We start from the raw sequence: 18529 nt of genomic DNA, 5'->3' as shown, positions 1-18529 counted from the left end.
TTTATGAGCCAGCTAATGCAAAGAAAGCTAAGCTATGCTGGACTTGGTTTGTAGTTCAGTCCTTATGGTAGTAGTACTAACTCTACATGTGGAGTCAAGAAACTCTGTGAACATCAGGAAATAAGAAATTAAAAGCTGTGCTGACAGAATCAGGATCTGCCTGCATGAAACACTCAAGAACAGAATCTCTCACAGTTTTATGGCCGTAAAACATGTGTACACACTAGAGCAGTGTGTGGCAGCAAACACTGTCAGATTCAACTGAGCACATAATGCACTGAGAGATCAGTACCGTCTATTCTCTAACAGATGTCACAGTGGGACAGCACTTTCTATTTTGAAGCTGAGTATTTCACAGACATGTGAAGACATTTTATTTCATTTTATTAAACTAATCATTCTCCTTCAATCACTCACTTCTGCTCTGTCACACCTACCACAGCAATCCTCCCACAACTCCCATCAGCTTCCTCTTTCAGCTCAATATCAAATTAATATAATCCTCTACAGTCCAAACTAACCAGTACATCAGATATATTTGCTCTTATACCTGACAGCTGTCATTCCCAGTGCAAATCTAATTACCTTTATCACAGCCACCTCCACCTCAGCCTCCCATCAGCAGATACAGCTCATCTCACAGTTACAGTGTGACACCTGTTATCTCTATCTGAGCTTTAAGGTTTTGTCGCAGCAGCTGATGAAAGGATGATCTCTACATCAACATTAGACAGATGGAGCTACAGCCTCACACAATCAGCCAGCAATTCAACAATAGTTGGTCAGAGAGGCAGGATTAGGTGCTGACAGACCAATAAATAAAATATTCTGCAGTTTGTGTCTGCTTTGCTCCCTCAGGTCCTGAAGATGAATCTGACTGGATAAATCTGGGTTTGTGTCTGCGGCTGAAGCTCAGAGGACTCGTTCAGAGCAGCAGAGACAGTAAATCTTAGAGCTGCTTATCTACAGGATGTGCTTCTATTGACTCAGCTTATCAGCAGATGTGCTCAGAGAGTCCATTACATTAAATTCAACACATTACACAGTCATTACCCTGCATTTAGTAAGATATAAGCAAAGAAATGAACCCTGGTCTTCCTCTCTTGCATGTCAGTAGTAAGTAGTGCTAAAATGAATATCATTGTTACACAGAGCATCCACATGTGCACACACAGGCCTGTGATAGTCAAAGTGTCAGTGTGCTGACAGGTACAGGAGAATCTGTAGGTGGCACAAATCCTCTGAGGTAAAAGTTGTAGAACAGCTGAGTGCCTGATGTCATTATGTTATTACTTTTTGTGTTTGGTTTTCTATGGAGCCCCACAAGGGACATGGGAGAAAAAAATTAAGATGATTGATGGCGGCAGCTACTTAGTTGTAATATTACTCTTTCTGGGTCACAAAATAAACTTTTAAGATATTTTGAGGCGTGAATGTGGTTGTGTAAATGTCAAATATCTGCTCGGTTTACAAGACATCACATATTTGCAAAAGTGCTCCGACGTTTTCGGAGACGTCTGACACCCACCATCTCGAAGCTAACGGGATGTTGAGACCTACTACAGCTGGGGGGAAACACCGCTCTCCCGGCACATCGTGCCTTGACCTCCCGGTCAGCTTCAAGCTGGCGGCCTCCGAAGAATGCGGCTAAAACTTTTGCGAGATCTCGCTCCGTACGTTGGCTACGTTGGCTCTGTAGTTTTCAGAAGTCTGAGGTTATCCTTGAAAGGCATGGATACAAGAGTGTGCACCTAGAAGTGCTCCTGTGGTCACAATGGCCTGCCATGTTGTGGTTAGTTGTAGATGTTTGCTGTGTGCCATAGTTGTGAGTTTTTTGTTTGCTTGTTCGCTTTGTTTGTTTTTCAATTTAAAAATGAAAATAAATCTTATAAAAAAAAAAAAAAAAAGAAAAACACACCTGATCATCCACACCATCCTCCAGCCTCCACCTCTGCTGCTGCTCCACCCACACAGCTGAAGACGAGCAGCATCATCATGTCAGCTGAATACAGCACCTGCAGAGAGGGAGCAGCAGAGTTATGATGAGTCTTAACAAGCCTCCTGACAGCCTTCATATTAACCAAGAGGTTGACCGTCATCATCATCATCATCTGGAGTTAGAGCTGGATCCAGTGCACTGAGCTCCAGGAGGACTTTAACTTGGACCATGTGATCAGCTGACCTGAGGTTTCTTTCTTTTTTTGTTGATTTAAAAAACGTAATTAAAAATTCCCACAAGCTACTTTGTTCATTACTGTAGAAAAATACAGCCTTTTGAAATTAGATGACACCCTGTACAACATATCAAATAGTAAAAGGATAACAGACTGGTGTTTTTTTACACAACACTTTCATTTAGACGGGGAGACTAGAAAGTGATCTGCTCTGTAACCTCCTGAGCCTCAGCCAACAACACATTAGCACATGTAACAGGAGCTACTTTAGTTTTGTAACTACTTTCACAGACAAATAGTTACAGTAGGGATCATGTGAAGTTGTTGACCAGTAGTACTGAAGAGAATCACCCTGTTAATTTAAACATAAAGCAGTTAGCTCCAAATTAGCTCCACAGCAGCGCTCCCACACAGCCTTCATTTAATATTAAGACTTGAATCACTTTGGTTTCCACTCCTGAGGTTTGCACTGTTTCCACTGGCTGTTAAGAAACGTGCTCTGCTTTGTGCTGAGAATATACTGTTGCTTCTACAAGCCACACAGTCTCAGAGCAGTGAGCATGAACCAACAGATGGGGCCCAGCAGGAGAACAATGAGCTAAAATTAAATTAATCTGAATCACAGTTTTACAAACTCTGTGTTTTAAAATCTAAATGCAGTGATTTGGAAATCTCATAAAGTCACAACACAGAGACGAACTCATCTTGGACCCTCTGCTCCCGTGCAGTAAGTACAGTTAATAAATAAACTGAAACCACAAAATCTGTGCAATGTAATTTACCGCAGTCACTTTCTATAGAGTGAGCGCAGGATCCCTGTGGCATCCATGTGAAAGCAACAAGACACCGTAGCGGTGAGGCTAATTCTAACACTCGTGGGAAACCAAAGCTTAGACTGTAAGTGTGCCTTTTGTTTCCTCAGCTCAGACAGCTGCCTGCTGGAGGCTTGTGTTCACCATCAGACATATCTGATTAAAAGGAGACTGATAATTAAGTGCTCTTCATTTCAACATGAGACATGTGGGGCGTAGAAACTTTAGTGCTTCAGAGATTTCAGCTGACGTACTGCGCCACGATATTGAGTCCTCTTTAAAGCTAAAAAAGCAGAGAAAAAAATAAAGTATGGATGATATTGATGTGGGCAGTTACAGCATTAAAAATCTAAATAGTGTAGAGGCAATTCAATTAAGGCTACGTCTACACTAATCAGGATAAATTTGAAAACAGCGTTTTTGTCTAAAAATGCTCTGAGTCATTTTCAATCGTTTCCAAAGAGTTGTTCATCCACACTGAAAACGCTTACGCTCCTGTACGGCGCATGCGTGACACGTGAGACGATTCGACCCGTGTCCTTTCTTAAACCGGTCATATACACAGCAAGGTAATTATTAAGGGTGAAAATATACATACAGTGGACAAACTGCTTACTTTCTAACAGAACTAAGAATTTCACCACCGCCAGTCTTTGGGATGATCATCAAGATGAAACCTCAAAGAGTCGCTCAGATCAAGAATCCTGACTGCGGCTGTTCTGATCCATCTGAGGCTGAAGTGTACAAGCTGATCAATATCAGGGTGGAAGCTCAGTGGAACAATCTTCCTTCTGCTACCTGTAACTGTGCCGTTGAGCTGTCCCCAGTGCAAGAATCCCTGAATGTCCAAGTTCACCAGCCGCTGAAGCTCAGTGAACTCATTCAGTAAACAATCACTGCATGAAAATAAATCTGCAGCTTATGACTTTAAACAGTCACCTTTGTGTACAAATAACTGCCTGTGTAAACCCTGATGATATTTAAGTACTACGCAGCATGTGCGAGAGATTTCAATCTAAACTTCTATGCAAATAGCTGAGACACAAATATTCATTAATGATGAGCTCTAAACACTCTGAAGTATCTGAGGAGAAAAACATACAACAAGCATAAAGTCACTGACAGAGTGAAACATTCTGCTGGGTTTGTTTCTTAGCAGGTACAGACTCCTCCAAAGTGCTGTGTCATTTTATCAATGATAAATCCTGTTTAGGTTCATAAACATGTCACTGTGTGGACAGCTCCTCTGTTTTCCATTTACTTTTACTGGCTACAGACCCATAATTATCAAGGCTGGTTACCTACCAGCACTACTGGTAGTGAAGCCATGAATTCATAAAATTCACAGATTACTTTCTGTAAAACCCCAAAGGTAATTAATTCTGAGGAGCAGTAAGTCTTCTGAAAGGTATAATATCATCAGTCCTTTGGCTGTGTCACTGAAGATAGAAAAATGAACAAACACATAACCACAGCTACTCTGAATGTCTTTCTTTGTCTCTTGCAGGAGGCTCTCAGCTAGGACGGTCACTTTAAGTGTTGTAAGTGACTTTTTGGTCAACCCAATCTCTCATGAATGATATAAAGTAAGGTTGAGCCACCAACAACATTCCTGCTACAAGTTACAAACTGCAATAAGATTTTGGTGAAGTGACTTTTACATGCCCTTTATTTATCCAGATTAAAAGTCTCACCGATACTAAAAATGTTTTTCTGAGTGATCTGCCCAAGAGGGCAGCAAAAATTGCAACAAATATAGCACAATAGTTTTATAACGACAATTTAAATGGCTAAAACGGCCTGGATTTATTATAATGTAGATACAATAACACAGAGACATAAAGACACATTAAACAGGTCATTTCTTTACTTTATATATAACCTCTTCATAAATGCTGCTAACTACATTTACGCATATAGGTAAAGATATCAGATATAAAAAAAAACACAAAGAAACTTTCTGGTTCAACTCCAGGATCAGCTTCAGCCACGGTCACAGACTCAGATAAATGGCCTGCAGAGGTAGGCCTTCATGCAGAAAATGGTGTGAGGCCTGGCTCTTCATGCACAACGCCTCCCCCACACCTCAGCTAATGAATGTGTAATCATACACACGGAAATTAACATCTTGTCTTCTTGTGGGATAACTGATTATTGACAGCACTGACAGTGTGTTGGTGTGTAGATGAAGCTGACACAAGTTTTCCTGATGTTGGGGTTCAGACAAATAAATCCAACTTCTCTGTGTTATTGTATCTACATTAAAATGAATCCAGGCCTTTTTAGCCACTTAAATGATCTTTTATAAAACTATTATGTTATATTTGTTGCAATTTGTGCTGCAGGAGTTCACAGGGAAAAACCAGCAGGTTTTACATGTAAAAGGCGACAGTTCGTTAGCATGTTAGCAAAGCTAACGAGGAGCTAAAAACTCCCAAAACAAAGTCAAAAACAGGTTACCTGAAGTCATGCAGGAGTATCCGGGATGTGTGAAAGACTGCTCAGTGACGTCCTCGTGTCTTTAGCCGGTTTAGCACACATACTGTGCGGATATTTTAGCATTTTTCCCTCTTTCTGTGCCTCCCTTGCTTTTAACGTGAATGCAAAAACTAGCTAAACGCAGGGCAAAACTTCACTTCCTGCTTAACGACCTGTTTCTACTATAATGTTTATTACCGTGAATAAAAACAACAAACCGAATCAAATTAAAGTAAAACGCTGCTGAATGTCATTGTTAAGTCCATTTATTTATTAGCACATTTAAAAACAACAAGTGTTGACCAAGGCGCTGTATATTATCATTTTAATTGTAGACTATAGTCTACAATTAAAATGATAATATAATAGTACAATACAGAAAACAAAAGAAGACAGATTTGATTAAAAGAAAAGCAGAGTCTACGGTATGACAGAGCCGGGTGTGTGAGAAAAACAACAATGTATTTACAGTCTATAACAGTCGCCATTATGTCTGCATTATTACAGTCTCTATATTATTATTGCTGTTGTTGTTATTATTATTACTATTATTATTAATGTCACATAGACGTTTTAATAATATTAGATGCAATATTATAATCACAATAGTAATATAGACTGTAATACTGTCATTACTATTACTGTCCTTGCTATGCGTGTGATATGTTGAGGGTTAGGGAAGTTGCAGGAAAAAAAATCTCCGATCATCACGTGATCGACTCTTACTCACTCTCTTCCATTCAGCCAGTGCGCCGCTGTGGAGGAAAGACACTTTACCGCCTCATTCACAGGATGAAGACTCTGAGCTTTTTGTGCATTCTTCTATTTTTATGCAGCGAGGTTTTCGGAAAGTTGATCCAAGCTCCTTTAGGAGATGGAGTTGAGTTTCTGCTGTCAGAGGAGTGCCTGAAGGGATGGGGGAGACTAAATCTGCGTAGGAATGATGACAGCACGCAGCTGATCGCCTCCCTGGAAAACGTCTGGAAACCCGGTCCGAAACATCCAAACCGCGTGAATCAAAGAGGGCTCTCTCTCATCCTGGACAACGCAGATCTGAACGACGAAGGGCTGTACGAGTTTACATGCAACGGCAAAGACTTGGAAGCGATCAAGCTGGAAGTATTTGTCCCCTCTGAAGTTGATGTAATCGAGGGCGAGGATGCCACACTCTCGTGCCGCTCCGGCACCGCGGGCCAGTCGGTGAAATCTGCGCGCTGGAGGACAAATGGAAACGCGGTGCTTCAGCTGGATGCTAAAACAGGGGGAATCACATACGGGGGAGACGTTGACACAAGCCGGGTGTCGATACCATCAGAGTGGGACCGACAAGCAGACCTGTCCCTCACCATAAAGGAAGTCCAGCAACAAGATGAAGGAGTTTATTACTGTGACATAGACAAGGCAGAGAGACACCGATCTGCTGTCCGCCTGCGAGTCCACCCTCAAGTCCCCACAGCAGCCGGTAGCACACCTCTGCCTACAACCACACCGACGGTAAGTACACCGACCACATTTAAATAGCTACACACTGAACAGCAAACTTTGATGGCTCGTTATTGGCGCGTTTGGCGCATCTGAATCTGGCGCCACTCTGCCAGATTCAGATGCGCCAAAAACTCAGCCAGATCTGCAGTCAGTGTTTCAGAGCAGTGGGTCAGTGTTTGAGTGGAGGACAGTGGGGTGATGTCACAGCACGCAGGCTTTCCACCAACACCTGAATTTGATGCCTTGCACAGTCAGTTCACTTCACGGCTGAAGCTCATTGTCTGTTAGTGTTTGTGTGCATTTTAATTATGACACGTTTCCCTGGAAGCAGAGACTGATAGTAGATAACATAACTGCACAGAAACATTTATTGTGTTTTTGGTTTGTTTAAATTTACGCTGGCTGAAACCTTCGCACAAACCACACTCACTAACATGTCTGCTTCCTGTTTTCTTGTCCTCACAGCCATCAGAGTCCTCTGATAGGACATGGATCACAGTGATCACAGTCCTTGTAACAGCAGCTGTAACATCTGGGATCGTTGGTCCTCTGGCTTTCCTCTTGGGCCGGAAACGGAGGAGAGAAACAAGAGATGAGGAGACCGGAGCCCAACTAAACGGGTGCCATACCACCAATAATGATCAGTCATCAGGAGATCAGCACGTCTCTACAAATGGCTTTAAAAGGCCACCTGATGCTCCAGAGGAAATTACCCTACTGCCTATTAATAATAACAACAATAATAATGAATAAAATAAACATAATTTTTTAAATAAAGAAACTGGTTGTTTTACTTGGAGATGCTCATCAGTGTCTCTATGTCTTCCTATCGTGTCTAAATTCACCTTCTGTGTTTACATGTATCAAGTTACACAGTATCTGCACACCAGTAACTTCAGTAACTTGGACCGTAAAGAAAAACAAAACAAAACACACAAACACACACTTTTATATTTTATTGATTTATTGTTTATTGTTTTTTTGTTGAGACATGTCCACTTGGTACTGATGAAGTTTGAAGCCTGGTTATTCCTCATCTACCTCTGCAGTTAAATTTAATGGGAAAACATTTTCAAGAATCAAATATGGACAGACACATGTGAAGTTTGGCATTTTCTTTCTGTAGTATTTTTTTTTCTTGGTAAGCTTGTCCTTGCTAAATCTGTGAATCTCATTCATATTTAAATAAAAATTCCCAGTAGAAGGAACACATGACGGCAGGTGGGACTCATGGTTGCCTTAATTTCCAGAGGAAGTAGAAGCGAGTTTGAGCCTCCTTGGCCAGCGATGTGATGCTGTGAGACAGGGAGAGGTCCTTACTCAAGATACAAACAGGCAGTAATTTAACAGCTATAAATCAGGAGGAGAAACGATCTCAAACACGAGGTTACAGCCAGCATCTCTGATGGATATAAGAGGTTTTATTTGCTGACAAACTGATTAAATTGTCTAAACTGTAGAAATTAGGCAACACACACAAGAATAATTCTTTTTTCCTTTGAATGCCTCTGTGGAGAGTTTCCCAGTGTAGCCCAGCAAAGACAAAGGTTATTGGATGCAAATGGTTCAGGAACAGTGTTGGTCAAGTTACTTGAAAAAAGTAATCAGTAATTAATTACTGATTACTTCCCCAAAAAAGTAATCCCGTTACTTTACTGATTACTTATTTTCAAAAGTAATTAATTACTTAGTTACTTAGTGACTTAGTTACTTTTTAAAAACATGATTTACAACCTGAATAGGCGATAAAGTGATAGATCTTTCAGCCCAATTCTACTTTTTCTACATAATCATCATACAAAATGTAATCAAATGGAAAAGTCTCTTTTTAAAACTTGTTTTGTTAGTTTTAATCTTTTAACTTTATGCATGAAGCAAAATTTTAATTATATGCACCATTCTCTGACTGGAAGAAATTAGTTTAACATTTAAACCTATTTTCTGCACATTCCAGCACATATATATATATATATATATATATTAGGGGTGCAACGATACACAAAATTCACGGTTCGGTGCAGTTCGATACTTTGGTGTCACGGTTCGATATTTTTTCGATACAAAAAAAAAAAGTTCATGCCTTTTTAATTTGTCATTTATTAAATTTTCACGGCACATTCTGCACCACATCTCTGTGCTTCATCATTTGTTTGAAGCCAGCTCACCTCCTGCAACCACTTTTCCGAGAATACGCGCTTCTTTTGTGGTTTGGACTCCTTCTGACATTTCTTTGGAGGTGGAGGAACACCAAAGTAACTGCTTAAAGGAGCTTCTTCGACATCTTTAAGAGTTCTAAACAAATGTCTGTCCTCCTCCAGAAAATCTTATGTATGCAAACAGGCGTTGCAACTTCTTATCTTGTGCGCGTTTTTTATTTTGACAGCGAATACGCACCTGCGGACCACTTATGTGCAGCCCTGGTTATTTAGCTCGTCATATTGCAGCCACAGAAATTCTTTTGTCCATGAAACCATAAAGCTGCACTTTCTTTTTGCCTTATAGTCTGATTTGTCATAACGTTTCCGTTTTGTGGTAAGCTTTTCTTTGGCTGTCACTTCTTCACGCTGACCTGTCTTATTTGGCTCAGCAGAACTAAAATATATATCCTGCTTCTTTTACACACGCACTCACATAACGCTCAGCGATTCTCTGCGCGATCAACCTCTCACATGTTTAAGCTGCGGGAGATTTCACTTGTCATGTTTGCATAGTAAGCTAACGATTGATAAGATGATGTCAGAGGAATTGGTGCGCAAATTATCATCACTCACCTATCAGTGCCGTCGCTCTCTATACACAGTTCGCGCGATTGCAAAGTGAAAGCAAAAAACAAGCGCAAATTCAAATTCACAAGCGATTTCAATATGTCACATATTCACAGTGGCTCACCGCTGCCAATGACATAATTACCCAGCTACATTTCCGAAAGAATACAAAAGCATTGACATATATTTTTCCTTCCTACGATAGGCCGACCGGCCGGGCAGGGCAGCCCGACTGGAAAAATCGCTAGCCCCTGGACGTCGGGCTAGTGATTTTGCGAGCCCTGTATCTGATTGAGGAATCACTCATCTTTGGAAAAGAGAGTTTATTACAGAGAAATGGCTCTTTCCAAAATAAAAGCTATACTATACGCTTCTTCTGGGCTATATTCTCAGCAGCATATTAAACATATCAGGTCCCATAAGGAGAGTCATGTGCTAACCGCTGACTCCGGTAAAGTTTGTAGCATGCCTGCTTGTTGTTTTTCTCTGCTTCGACTTGTCTTTGCACTAGGATGATGTCAGCGTAAATGTGCAGTCATATTCGTTGTGTTCCCACTAGTGCTGTCAGCGTTAATCTGAAATGAGGTTAACGCCACAACACGGCAAATCTCCGTTAACGAGCTACCGCGGATTGCCCCGTGCATGGGGCTGGACAGCCAACACGTTAACGAGCTAACTGCGCTAACACACTAGTTCCCACCCATGTAATTGAGCATTGCGTGGCACATCCAACATACTGTTTTACTTTAGTCCATGACACGCTTACCTTCAGGGTCATACAGCACACGAAAACCAAAATAGTTCCAAACGCCACATCTGAATGAGGGTGGGGGAGGTTCAATTTGCCATGTTGCAAGGAGAGCTTAACTTCTGTCTCGCTAGCTTGCCCTGCGCTCAGTGAATCTGTGTTCGACTACTCTGCCTAGGCTGCACTGTCGAGCGCAGATCCACTGAGCGCTCAACACAGACAGCACCGTCAGAAGGAAAGTTGATAAAATAAATTAAAAATGCTGTATTGTTCGATACATATGCGTACCGAACCGAAAGCACTGTATCGAACGGTTCAATATCGATACGAGTATCGTTGCACCCCTAATATATATATATATATATATATATATATATATATATATATATATATATATTGTGTTTACACTCAGTCTTTCAGATGCAAGTAAAACACAGCAGAAAATAAATAAAGTCAAAGACTAGCGGTCCCTTTGCTCTATTTTCACCTGTAAAGCAGGAGTGGGGTAGGCGGAGGGTTATCCTGGTGCAGGTGTGCCGCAGCGGTCAGTGGAAGGATACGGCAGTTTCTCTGTGAGTTTCCCATTACGTCGTAGCTACTCGGTGCTTGCTCGGAAGTTTAGGGGTTTTTTCGCTGTAAAAAGAAGTTTTCTTCCCACGCACAACGGACACTAATGTTTTTGTCACTTTTTATGGAATCAAACTCAAAGTAAGGTCAGTACTTCCACGCTTTAAACGCTGCATGCTCATACTCTCTCCCGAACTCGATATATGATCCATTGTTGATCTGCACACAGCTGTTGTCACACACGTCGCACTCGCTTACGTCACTGTCATGAGACATTCTCGCAAGAAAATCACGGTTTTAGTAACGCAGTAACGCAGCGTTCCTACGGGAAAGTAACGGTAATCTAATTACCGTTTTTGCAATAGTAATCCCTTACTTTACTCGTTACTTGAAAAAAGTAATCGGATTACAGTAACGCGTTACAAGTAACGCGTTACTGCCCATCTCTGTTCAGGAAACACTGAGGCTGTTACACACTGGGAGAAAGTGTCTGGACCTGATCCAGGCTGTTCATGAATCAAAAGGAAATGAACAGACTCGCTCGTTTTAATCCTCATTTCCTGAACATTCCTTCATGAAAGACAAAATAATGCTCATGTTGTAAAATGACCAACACTTTCTTGACAGCGCAACCAAATGCAGGACACAGAGGCAGATAAAGTCAAATTAGAAGGCGAGACATTTATTGGCTTTAAATAAAAAGTGTGAATCTACACAAAGTTCACCAAAACAGGGTGAATTCAATTAATCATCTGATAAGGATTTTCAGATACAGCTAAATAATACACTTACTTTATTTCCATAAAACCCTCCCTGTTAAATTTTCTGTTTATTTAAAAAAAAAAAAAAAAAGAGTTTTAAAGGCACTTTTCATTAAGAAGTCACAAATTATTTTCAGTCAGCATAAAGGACCCCAACACTGATAATCACTTTACAGACTTTTTATTACCATATAAATATACAAAAAAAAAACTGCTTTGTGATTCATTTTTGACACTGGTGCTTCTTCTGGCCATGACTGTAGTGAACATCAGGCTCTGGCTGTTCAGTCAGGTCCAATATAGGACACTCTGTGGAGTGTGAAGAGGAGCGTGTGGACTTTCAGCGTCTTTCCCATTTGTGTGTGGACCCCTGGAGCCCGGCTTTCCCCTCACCTTTGTAAATAGATCACCTGGTGTGCTGTAATAAAGACTCTTGTGTTTCCTAAACTTAGGGCCTGCGCGTGAGTCTGTTCAGTCCCGTTGTGACACTAACACACTCACCTCTTCAACACTGTGTCACTGCACTGTGGAAAAGGAGACCAGCTGCAGAGCAGAGCCACAGTGAACACTGGAAAAAAAAAAAATACATTTTATCTGTTTAATTTAATCACCATCCATTCATATTTACACAGGATTTTAGATGTGACATAATATGAGATAAACACTAACAGTGACGGCTGACCTCAGAAAGTCAGACGGGGACTTTCAATCATCCAGCTGGTCGCCACGGTGACCAATTTATGGCCCCACGAGCCACAGAAGCACAAAGAGGAGGTGACGATTCAGAGCGAAACTCCTGCAACACACAAACAAACACGTGTGAATCTAAAGTGTTTGATGGTTTGAAAACCAGTGAAAACTCAACTGAAGAACGACAATCAGGATGCTGTGAAACTGCAAGAATGAAATATCTAAACCAGCTTAAACCACTGTGATTTTATCGTGGTGGAAGCAAAACGGCAAAAGTAATAGTGAATTCATGACAAAGTTTAAGTGAAGCGAAATGTGAAGCATAGTTTGGATCTTCTTTTGCTCCTGGTTCAATCCAATTTGGTTGGAGAGTGACAAAACCTGCAGCATCAGAATCTGTGATATGTCGGCTTTTCAGCCACACACACACACACACACACACACACACACACACGTAACACTTTTTCATTTGTGTATCTGAATCTACATGTCAACAATAAGACAATATTAAAATAGTATTTTTGTATGAATAAGGTCATTCCAGAAGAACTATTAGCCAAAAGCTTCCCACTCCACACCACACTGGTTAACCAGCTAGGTGTCAGGCGTTTCTTTAAAAAAACAAAAAAACAAAACACAGGCTTGCTCAGAGCCCAGACATCAGCATTTTTGACTTTTTCAAAAGTGATAAATAGGCACCGTTTTTTTTCTTCTAACTTCTAGGACGTTATCGGTGGAAGGAAAAATGAAAGGGAACAGAAAATATTTGTGCAAAGCAAATCCTCGCAGCCAACCATTCATGTCACGTTAAAATATCTGTATTCCTGAATTAATATTTAAATATTTAAACATACTTAAATATCTCCCCTAACCACACTCCCTGCAGGTGGCTGGTGGCGTCGGTGCATCAGGGCTGGATGCTCAGGTATGTACTGGCTCACTCCCGAGGCTGCTTGGCAGGGCCTGGTGCCCGGGCCAAGCTCAAAGTGGAAAAAGAGAGAAGTATAGATCTGACTAATCTAACCCACTGATCACAGATTACGCCTCCCCTGTAACATCTCATCTCTCTGGATGCAAAATAAGCAAAACAACAGATGTTCCAGTTTGGAGAAGAGATATATGATTCTTTCAATCATACATTCCTTTTCTTTAGAAGAACTTATTTCTTTTTTTAAATTTACCAATTTTTTTAAAGTTTATAATTTACAGCTGAAGCCAAAGAGGGAGCTGAGGAGGACAACATGTCAAATGTCTTGCGTATCTGGTAGATCACAGCCACACACTCAGAAACTGTTCTCACTTTAAAACCCAAAGTTCAGCTTTTTAAAGTTCTTTTACCCACACTTGTGACCAAAACTAGTGCATATAATAATCAAAACTCTATTAACAATATTAAGTTTATACATTTGTAATAACATAGTTCATTCTTGTTATTTCTGCTTGGGTGAAAAATCTGAAAGCAAAGTAGAAAACACTGCACTCAACCAACTAACAACAACCTGTACTTATATCAACAGCGTTTTATTGCAAATGCTGATTTTTCTTCTTCACATGAACAACATGAACAAACAGACTTTCCCATTTCTCCGTCTTAACTTCTCTATGTGCACATCAGTAACATTAAGTATGGCCCATAACAACACTGCTGTGTGTCACAGTGCAGGCAGAAAAAAGATGAAAACAACACTGTGTCACTTGTTTTTTTTTGTTGTTTTTTTTGTTTTTGTTTTAAGGGTAGTTCGGCCATGATGTAAAAGCAAAAGTGAGACTCAAATCTTTATTACTTGTCTTTGATGACTTGGCAGGTTACGATGTGCTGTCGTTTTTCATTTTTTCAAAGAATAAACCACACAGAGCTCAAAGCAAGCATAAATAACAGTACGGTAATCAATAAGTAAGTAATCAGCAACAGCAGTTACATTTATCCCTGTTTAGTGTTGGTTTACTAACAGAAAATTGCTCCAGCCAGTAAAACCATTGAAAAGAAAAAGAAAACAAAAGTGGAGGCTGATGACATTAAACAGCTGAATATGTTGTAAAGGATGCGGCAGGGTAAGCACCAGCTGCATGGATGCCATAAGGGTACAGGAAAAACAGAGAACTCCCACACATTTTTTCTTTCTAGAAAGATTCAACCAATGTCTACGTGACTCTGCAAAAAACACTCAGTAACCTAAAAACAGGATATTGGGATAGAGATACAGACAGGATACTCTAAAGAGCACAAAGAATAATAAGAAGCCATGAAAGTATCACAAATAATCTGATGTTTTAGAAGAATTTTAACCAGATATTTCTGAATAATTCACTTCATGCGGATGTTCACAATTTTTTTTTTCCATTAAAGGTGAACACTCAGCCTTTGAATTATTTATTTTTGGACATTCTTTTTTATTTTTGGTATGTGCAATGACATAATAAGTGGAGAATGTGTTGTAAAGGACCATTGGTTTAAAAAAAAGCTATACTATTGCTATACTTGTATAGCAGGCGGGCACGCCGGTGCAGCCCCCTCTAGCTTCTGCCCGGTGGCTACTGGGTGACCCCTCGTCTGGGGATCCTCAGCCCTTCCCATGAAGGTGGCACGGATGCCCCTCCAGTGGTCCTCCTTGGGCTCTTGCACTCTGGGGCCTGGATCTCCTCCATGCCTGCTTCATGCCCTGGGGGACAGGACTATGGCTCCCTACATCCTCTTGCAGACCATTACATGGGGAAACCATTTGAATACAAGCGCGCCGATCCACACAGGTGTGCACACGGGTGTTCACTGTTCGTAGACTTAAATCACACCTTTCTTGGCTGCTACTTCAAAGCACATTGTGCGCTGTCTGTCCTGCGTGCTGCACAACAACATTCAATATTTAGTATTTACTGCTGTTTACACTTAGCTAGATTAATGCGATGGTGTTGTTTAGTATGTTGCTTTGTTTTGGGTTTTTTTGCTTGTTTTCTATTCTTTTTCTCTCAACAGGTGATCCAGGAGATATTCCCCCCCCCCCCCCTTCTCACTGTCCCTCTCCCCTTCTGTTTTTCTTTTCCTTCCTCTTTCTTTCTCCCTTTCCTATCCCTCACTCATGTCTGTCCCATCTGTAACAACTGTAAATAAAATAAAATAAATAATAAAAACAAAGGTCGATCAAATGGACCAATACGGCAATGCCATGATGATCCATTTGGCAAAATAAATCCATTGGGTATCCTTGTTGGTCTTCAGACAACAGTTCTGACGGCTAAAGAACCAAATGGGACAGGCAAAAAAAATAAAAATAAAAATAAAAAAAATATCCGATTAATACACCAGAAAAAAGGCTACAACGACAACCTCACATTTAAAAAAATATCAGCAGCACAGAGGAACCAACTCATCCAACTGGCACTTAAAGACAAAAAGCAGAGAGGACAAATGTCTGCATCACCATTAGTCTATAATAGCAGACTACACCAGAAACATGAATGACAGCAGCTCATCCAGCTTTTATCCATCACAGTTCACAGATTACTTTCTGTAAAACCCCAGATGTGAATGTAAATCCTGAGAAGAAGCGAGTGTTGTGAAAGGCATAAGATCATCAGTCCTTTGGCTGCGTCACTGAAGTCAGAAACATTTACAAGCGCAGCTAGTTTATTAGTTTAAAATGAGTGTTTAAACTGGCTTTATGAGCATTGTGTTAGCAATTACTGCAGGTGCCTAACACATCTGTCATAGAAGCACCACAAACATTGCAGTAGATACATTGATTCATGCGCATCTCTTATGGATGATATAAAGTCAGTTTAAGCCGCCAACAATAGTCAATTGCCACAAATATAACATAATAGCTTTACAAAGATATTTGAATTGGCAAAGAAGAACTGGATTCATTACAGTAACACTGAAAAATAAAATAACTTTCAACAAGTAAGTAACTTTTAACGGATGTGCACACATGGCGATGTTCACCAACATGGTGTTCGAGTGGAAATCCTGCACCGACGCCGGTAACGGGACTGCTGACGGCCGACACTCTGTATCACCTGACCGGTTCTTACGTGGAAGGAAGATCGGGGGGGGGGGGGGGGGAAATATTTCTGCTACAGCCAAGATGAAGACGGAGAAAAAAAGAGAGGGGGGATCCATTTATTGTTAGGCTGAAGGTCAAGAAGAGAAGCAGGGATCGCCAGCAGCGGTAAGTAGCCCATCATCTCCTTTTACAGCCGGGTTTCACATTAGAGCAGTATAACGACCAATTACAAAATAAAATAAAAAAATCGATGTCCTCTTGTGATTGAACTCGAATTAGTATTTTCGGGGTTACAATTACAGTCGCACTTTCAAGACAAACCACTAACACGCATCGTGATTACGTGATGAAGGAGAATCACTCTCTTGGACAGTAAACTGATTCCAAAGGACGCTTTCGCCGTCTCGTCCACACGAAGTATTTTGCAGAGCAGCCGTGGCAGATTTTCTGGAAACAGGTGTAATTCGAGTTTCTTCCTCTCAAAATATTATTTTGACTTTGATCTCAAAATCATCAATCGTATATATTTTACTCCTACTACTCCTTATCACACTGTCTTAGGTATAATAGGATCATTTTATTATATACACATCAATCGTCAATATTATTATTATTTTTTATTAATGTGGCCCTAGTACTCCCTGGTATAGGATCATTTGATTATATACATGTCGTTTTATAGTCAGCACCGACGCGCGTGTTAATCGCGATCGTGGTTCGTCAGAACTACGAAGAAATCGGGAAATCGAGCTTGATGCTAATAATGAAATAAAATTAATAAAATTTGCAAATTCGTCCTATGAAGTTATGTGAAAAATATTTTTAATATTCCCAGGAAAGCTGCGGCTGTGGTGTGTAAAGGCCTTTAGACTGCGGAGGCAAAGCAAGAGAAGAACAGGAGGCCAATTGAGCGCACTGAATGTATTTGAGGATGCAGGAAAGGGACTTCATACAAGCTGTGTCACTAAATATTCAATGAATGTCTGAGTAATGAATAATTACTTCAGTAATTCGTGATAAATATTATTCAGTCTACCTGCAGTCCTTCTGTTAACACTATTATGTAGTCCCGCAGTGCTCCATCATGGAGCCTCCGTCCAATTATTATTATTTTTTATCTGGGACACATTTGAGTTAATGTAATTATCCAAAGTTTCAAAGATCACAGTGAGCATTAATATCGCTGAATTAATGTTTTAGGTACAAGTTATGTTCGTGTTGCAGCTTCTTGTTTGAGGCCTGCATGTGGCCCACGGGAGAAACCTCGGCCTCCTTTCCTCTCTGCAGGAAATCCAATCACTGCTGCAGCTTGAAATAAGTTCATGTAATACAAAATTCTACCCATATGTATGTATTGCTTCAGTTTAAAGTTCAGGTGTAATTTACTTCTACTTCCTATGTTGATGTAAGTATCTGTATTTTCTACTTCTGACATTTTCAAAGCAGGCTCCTTACTTTAGGTTTAACACATTTGACGGGAAGTTATTATTTCATGCCACTGCGGGTATTCAACCACTCGTATAGTACATAATATATAAGTATGAATTTTATTTCAATAAAAAAACCTATGAATGTGCAGATTGCAGTTGTTGTTTCCAGACAAACTGCTCCTATACTGTAAATCAGAGGTCCCCAAACTTTTTTGAGCCACGGACCAGTTTAATGTCCGACAATATTGTCACTGAGCGGCCTTTAAGGTGTCGCAGATAAATACAACAAAATAAAATAACACGGCCAAGACAAAAACGGTGGTTTTTGTCTTCATTAATTCATTAATTCATTCATTCATACATACATACATACAAACAATACACGAATTCACTGTGTAATTGTGTAACTTTATTAGCAGCGTCACATCCTCCTCTCTGCCCCTTAATGCTCTCTGGTCGCTATGATAACGCGTAAATATTTCTTTCAAAAAACGCACAACCACAACGCAGGAAAAGACAAGAGTTAACGATAAAAACCAAAACCATAAGAGTATGCAAACGGCTACCAAACAGCCATCATAATTCGTCATACAATGAGAACAGGACAAATCAACAATT

The 18529-nt window shown here is 40.4% G+C and overlaps 1 protein-coding gene and 1 long non-coding RNA gene across 2 annotated transcripts in view; one reads left to right on the top strand and one right to left on the bottom strand.

The window, feature by feature from the left end:
• Positions 1 to 18529, bottom strand: part of LOC146522550 (uncharacterized) — a 105959-nt gene that overhangs the window by 75902 nt on the left and 11528 nt on the right. The window lies entirely within an intron of this gene.
• Positions 6128 to 7702, top strand: LOC146522551 (uncharacterized). The gene is made up of 2 exons (XM_085138341.1): positions 6128 to 6958; positions 7415 to 7702. Exons 1-2 carry the CDS (start codon positions 6128 to 6130, stop codon positions 7700 to 7702), a joined length of 1119 nt encoding a protein of 372 aa, XP_084994467.1.

This window comes from Neolamprologus multifasciatus, chromosome 3 (genome assembly GCF_963576455.1).
Source record: "Neolamprologus multifasciatus chromosome 3, fNeoMul1.2, whole genome shotgun sequence".
Taxonomy (NCBI): Eukaryota; Metazoa; Chordata; class Actinopteri; order Cichliformes; family Cichlidae; genus Neolamprologus; species Neolamprologus multifasciatus.
The sequence above is the reverse complement of the archived record's forward strand: the minus strand, read 5'-3'. Positions and strand labels throughout refer to the sequence as shown.

Excerpts from the sequence above, each read along its gene's own strand:
- LOC146522551 (XM_085138341.1), top strand. The coding sequence starts at position 6,128 with ATGTTGAGGGTTAGGGAAGTTGCAGGAAAAAAAATCTCCGATCATCAC. Across the intron at positions 6,959-7,414 it reads TGCCTACAACCACACCGACG|CCATCAGAGTCCTCTGATAG; the intron begins GTAAGTACACCG and ends TTGTCCTCACAG.